The sequence below is a fragment of the Ochlerotatus camptorhynchus genome, unplaced genomic scaffold (assembly GCF_037179485.1).
Source record: "Ochlerotatus camptorhynchus isolate MF236.1 unplaced genomic scaffold, CSIRO-AGI_Acam_v1.1 ptg000423l, whole genome shotgun sequence".
In the NCBI taxonomy this organism is placed as follows: Eukaryota; Metazoa; Arthropoda; class Insecta; order Diptera; family Culicidae; genus Ochlerotatus; species Ochlerotatus camptorhynchus.
The window spans coordinates 496944-502899 of NW_027040909.1; the positions used below are offsets into that span (position 1 = coordinate 496944).

Genomic DNA, 5956 nt, shown 5'->3' on the forward strand with positions numbered 1-5956 from the left:
GGCCAGGCACCCTTCAGAATTATCTAGACCCCTCCCCCAGAATTCTTGGTGTTGTTTTTTACTCGCCACTACTTTGTCAAGATTGTCAAGTCCGATGTTACTATTTAACAGCGATTAATATAATTGGACCACAAACAACCATTTTTTAAAGCCCATTAAGTTGACCATTTTTCTTATGTTCTGGACTAGAACAAACAGTTTTGAAAGATATATAATATCGATATTTTATTGATGGCATAATAAGACGTCTTCAAATTGGCCATGAACTCAGGGTATTTTCATCAACTTCTGGAAGCTTCGTAAAACTTCAAGGGCTTCTAAAAAGTTCAGGGAACATCGTAGAAATTAAAGAAACTTAGTAAAAATTCTGAGAGCTTCATAGATCTTCAGAAAAAAAAATCGTAGCAACAAGGAACTTGGAAATGCTCTGAAAAGCGCGTAGAAGTGGAACATTTATTTAAGTTTGAGGAGCTTCGTAGAATGTAAGGAAACATTATTGTATTTCTGGGAAGCTCATTATTTATCGGGAACCCCCATATAATTTCAGGACACTTTTTGAAGCCTCATGGACTTGGAATAGTTGTGAAAATCACGTACAAATTCAAAAAAAAAATTTCGTGATCCTTCGTGGAAAATCAAGAAGAAACGTAGAAGTACAGCAAACTTTGTAGATGTTTTGCGAATTTGTAAGAAACTTTGAAAAAGTTCATAGAATTTAGCAGGAGATCTAAAAATAGTTCAGCATGCTTCTAAGAACTTCAGGGATCCTTACTTCAGTTTAGGGAACTTCGCTGCAGTTTGCCAGCGATCTCAAAAAATCTCAGTGAACTTCTTGGAGGTTAAATTTCAAGGAATTTTCCAGATGTTCAAGAATATTTATAGATGATAGGTGTCTTTCCAGTAGTGCAAAGATGTTCAGAGATCTTCGTAGTATTTGGAGAGATGGAATGAATATGGAATTTGGAATTAATTCAGGGAACTTTGTAGTAGCTGGAGAAAACTTTTAAAACCTAAGGGAGTTTTATAGATGTTCAGGATAGATGTTACAGGATATAGAATTATGACAATTGATCTTATTTCGTTGATTTTTATTTACATTTGTATTGGGAGAATTTATGTTCAAAATCTGTATCAGATACATCTCTTTTTTTAGTTAGACAATCTTGAAAACATATGGGTGTGCGATCCCAAAATAATTTCTTTTAACATTCAGAATGTTAATAATTGTGCATGCGCATATATCATGCACATTTCATAAGTCCTATATGTATGAAATTTAGTCTGTGTGCACTTTACCATGTTTCAGCCAGCATTTTAGAAAATTATAAAATTCAAACTTCTAGAATTTAATTCTGAGATGTAACTGATGATGAAATATTCAAAATCTAAAAAAAAACTACTAACAACAATCATGAAATTACCTAACTCTGAGAATTTTCTTAAGTTTGAGATGCTTAAATTTATGAGTTCCGGACGGTATGTGATTTCATAACAAAAAGCATAAACAAACGATCATTGCTTGTTCAAAATCAGTAAGTTTATAAGGCTCCCACAATAGATTTTCTAATCGTTGTTATGAAATAAATATAATCAAATTTGTTTAACGATTAAAATAATAGCAAGCCTCAATGTCATATTATTGGTCACAGAAAAAAATATATCCAAAAACAAGTGGCCTTGACGCAATTTGATTGAATAGCATCTTCGCGAGTTTTTATTTAACCGTAGCTTAGCAAAATAAAAAAATGCAAAACGCCCCCTCTAGGCCCCCTGTTCTTGCTTGAATGCCGGAATCTGGCCGGCACGACGACAAAGGCGAACTTGTGAACAACGGCGAAATTGTGGTTTCAATCACTGGGCGGACTGGCGCGAACCGAGATAGTTTTCGGACGAGAGTGCAGAAACTGGTCTGTGTTGCTTTGTAGTTCTTAGGTAACTGATTTATTTGTCGTGTTCAGTGTGAGGTGAAGGGTAATCAATTTGGGATGTATATAGATGTATAAGTGTAGAAGCGGTGTTCTGGGTGGTGGGTATTTTTAAGTTAATTTATAATTCATTTTGTTTGTATAATTTGCTCGTAATTTAGTGCTTTCATGTTAGTACTATAAGTTCTGGGTCGCAACATCACCGGGCCCCGTTGAAGCGCAGCATTCAAGAAGATTTGGTGGTGACGGTTTCACAATCGTGTGCCTTCGTTGGATCCTGATCTTCGATGGGAAGGACGCATAGTTCAGATGTTGCACGGCGTCGAATACCTAGCTGCGTGCGCACATCCACTACGCGCACGATGTTGTCACTTCCGGGATAGATGGCCACAACTCTGCCAAGGGGCCATTGCATCGAAGGAATGTTATCTTTCTTCATCAAGACCATGGTCCCGACGTGAAACTCGGTTGGGGATTTCCTCCACTTAGCTGGCCGTTGGTGGAGAAGCCCGATGTATTCCGTGGACCAACGCTTCCAGAGATTTTTGACGGAGCGTTGTGTGGCCTGGAAATGGTTGAGACGATTGGTTGGCACCTGAGAAAGGTCTGCCTCCAGCAAATGAAAGGGGGACTCTCCTAGCAAAAAATGGCCGGGTGTCAGGACAGAGAGATCCTGCGGGTCGTTGGAAAGAGGCGTCAATGGTCTGGAGTTCAGTATACATTCAGCTTGGGAAACAACTGTGCGCATATCGTCGTAGTGGTGTGGAGCTGCTCCGATGATCTTCCAGAAATGCCGCTTGAAGGCCTTTACTGCAGCCTCCCATAGGCCGCCGAAATGCGGCGCACGTGGTGGAATAAACTGGAACTCGATGCCTTTCTCCAAACATTCGGTGGTCCATGCAGTGCCGTTGAGTTGATCAACCAAAGCTTGTCGCATCTCCATAACTTCTCGACGCGCTCCGACGAACGTAGTGCTGTTGTCGCAGTGTATTGTACGAACACGCCCGACACGACTCGCGAAGCGCCTCAACGAATTGACGCACGACTCCGTCGACAACCCGGCGACGATGTCGAGGACTACGGCTTTTACGGCGAAACAGACGTACACTGCGACCCAGACTTTTACCGACGCGCCTCTGCCTGCCAATGGTCGAACGAAAAACGGCCCACAGTAATCCAGCCCCGTATGCTCGAATACTTTCGCTGCAGTGACACGGCTTGATGGTAGTGGAGCCACAAACTGATTGCTTGCTGGGGGATGAAAACGAAAACAAGTCACGCAATGGTGGACTGTCCTTCGAGCTAGATCTCTTCCGCGTATTGACCAGAAGCGCTGACGGATTGTTGCCAGGAGCTGTGTGGGTCCTGCATGCAGTGTTTGATGGTGAACGGAGTTGGTGATCAATCTTGAAAGGTGGTGGTCGGCCGGTAGTATGATCGGGAGGCGGCTGTCGAAGGATCCAGGTGAGTTTGCTAGCCGTCCATTCAATCGGAGAAGACCGGTGTCATCGATCCACACATCAAGGTCTTTTAATGGTGATTTGAAGTCAGCCTTTCGCAGGGCCATCCGTTCTTGATCATTGTGTGACTTCAAAGTACTGTCGTATTCGACCGGAGTGATTGGTCCCACTGTACGAGCCATCCTCGGCAATCGGCAGTTTTTTGCGAAACGTTGACAGAATGAAGCAACTTTGATAAGATGCGACAGTTGTGAGTAATCGTGGATTAGTGAATCGTCAAATGTGACACTTAGGAGTACAACCGTTTGCCGCTGCTCAGGTGTCTGCTGCTGAATGTCGGTCGACGTCAATGGAATTATCGGAGTTGGCCACGATTCCACTTCATTCAGCAAGTAGGACGGCCCATGCCACCACAGTGCATCGTTCTTGGTATCATCTGGTTGTACCCCGCGAGATATACGATCGGCGGGATTTTCTAGGGTTGGAACGTGCCGCCACTGGGATCCTTGTGTGAGTTTCTGGACCACCGATACTCGGTTGTACACGAATATCTTCCAGGACGACGGTGGTGAATCAATCCAGTGCAAAACGATCGATGAATCTGACCAGAACGTGACCGTAGAGTCAAACTTGGTTGTTCTACGAATGGTATCAGCCAACTGGCTTCCCAGTACAACTGCACAGAGTTCCAACCGAGGGATGGAATAACCACATACTGGAGCAACACGTGATTTTGCTATGAGCAAATGGCTTGTTCGTTTAGTGGAAGGTCCTGTTGATACCGTGTAGATGCACGCCCCATACCCTTTGGAAGAAGCGTCGACAAAACAGTGCAACTCGTAGCTCTTTGCACTCTCTTCGAACACCCACCGAGGGACTCGAAGATTCCGAACGATACCAATTGCTGCTCGGAAGGACAGCCACCATGATTGCAGAATGTCCGGCAGCTTTTCGTCCCAGCTAAGTTTCTCCTGCCATAATCGCTGCACAAACATCTTCGCACTGGCCACCACTGGACCGACCAGACCCAAGGGGTCAAATAACTGTGACATCTCCGATAGTACGAGGCGCTTCGTAACGTGTGGCAGGGCTGGAAAATCAGGGACCTTGAATACAAATACGTCCTCCTTTGGAAACCATAGTAGGCCCAGTGCCTTGATCGATGCAGATCGATCGAGTTCTAGCGGCAACTGATGCTCCTTTAGTTCCTCTGGAAAATGTTCCAGAATACTGGGGTGATTCGCGCTCCACTTCCGCAGATTGAAACCACCTCGCTTTAGTAATTCGGTCAGCTGTATGCTGGTTTTAAGCTCTCGGATCCAGTTAAAACATCGTCCACATAAAAATCTTTCTTGACAATGGGGGCAGCCAGTGGAAAGTCATGCCCTTCATCGTCTGCCAGCTGGTTTAGGACTCTGGTTGCTAGATACGGAGCACAAGATGTGCCGTAGGTGACAGTGTTCAAGGAATAGGTTTTCAGTGGCTCTGATTCGTTTCGGCGCCACGCAACTTGCTGTAGTTGGCGATCGTCTGGATGAACCAAAGCCTGTCGAAACATTTTCTCCACGTCTGCTTTCATGACGAATCGGTGGAAACGAGAGTTGACAACGATGCACAACATAGAAGGCTGAACTGTTGGTCCTGTGAGAAGAAGATCGTTCAAGGAGAGCTGGTTGCTGCTTTTAGCCGAGCCGTCGAACACAACTCTTATTTTGGTTGTTGACGAGTCGGGACGATGGACTGCGTGATGGGGCAGGAAATACTGGGGTAACGCGACGCGAGTCTTCACTTCCTCCATGTGGCCTAACGTAGACGCACTACATAACGACCGTCGGCATTGCGACTGTGTGTAGATGCGAAGTGGGCTTCACACTGTTGTTCTTCGGCAGTCAGGCATTTTCCGACATCAAAGTTTTCCACTTCCCAGAACCTTTTCACCTGTGCGTCCAGGTTGTCGAAAGCGGAGACCAAGCAGGTAAGTGGAGTGGTCATCGAAGCGGGAACCTTTCCCGAGAATACGTATCCGAAGCTTGTCTTCTGGAGTGGTGGTAGCTGGTCATCGAACGGAATCTGCTCGGATTGCAGAATGAACGGGATAAGCTCGGCACCGATAATTAAATCGATACCATGACTTTGATAGAAGTGTGGGTCTGCTAACGGTAGATGCTTGGGAATTTTCCACGTGTTAATATCCACCGTCTTCGTTGGAAGGTTCACCGTTAGTTTCGGCAACACCAGGCAATGCAATGGGAATTGTTGTGACCCAAATCGGGATGAGATGCTCACCGAGACTACGTAACGTACGTTGACAATTGCTTGCCCAATGCCGCTTACAGGCATGTTGATCTTCACTCGGTTGAGCGATAAACGTTGGCACAACGACTCGGAAACGAAACTTGACTGCGAGCCGCTGTCTAGGAGTGCATGAGCGATTTGACTGTGCCCGAGGTTATCGTGGATATTCACTAGTGCGGTGTATAAAATCACTGTATTTTCACCAACATTTGCTGGTGCGACGGTTTGATTTTCTAGCTACGCCAACGCCTAGTGCATTGTTTGTCATTGTCGTTC

General features: G+C 45.0%; 2 protein-coding genes across 2 annotated transcripts; both read right to left on the bottom strand.

Moving 5' to 3' along the window:
• Positions 1 to 2151: 2151 nt before the first annotated feature.
• On the bottom strand, positions 2152 to 4437 carry LOC135711139 (uncharacterized). Its single transcript, XM_065233879.1, has one exon. It carries the CDS (start codon positions 4435 to 4437, stop codon positions 2152 to 2154), a length of 2286 nt encoding a protein of 761 aa, XP_065089951.1.
• A 751-nt stretch (positions 4438 to 5188) lies between these two features.
• LOC135711140 (uncharacterized) lies at positions 5189 to 5725 on the bottom strand. The gene has a single exon (XM_065233880.1). It carries the CDS (start codon positions 5723 to 5725, stop codon positions 5189 to 5191), a length of 537 nt encoding a protein of 178 aa, XP_065089952.1.
• Between the last annotated feature and the right edge of the window lie 231 nt (positions 5726 to 5956).

Bases quoted from the DNA above. Each gene is read 5' to 3' on its own strand.
- LOC135711139 (XM_065233879.1), bottom strand. From the start codon at position 4,437: ATGTCACAGTTATTTGACCCCTTGGGTCTGGTCGGTCCAGTGGTGGCC.
- LOC135711140 (XM_065233880.1), bottom strand. From the start codon at position 5,725: ATGCCTGTAAGCGGCATTGGGCAAGCAATTGTCAACGTACGTTACGTA.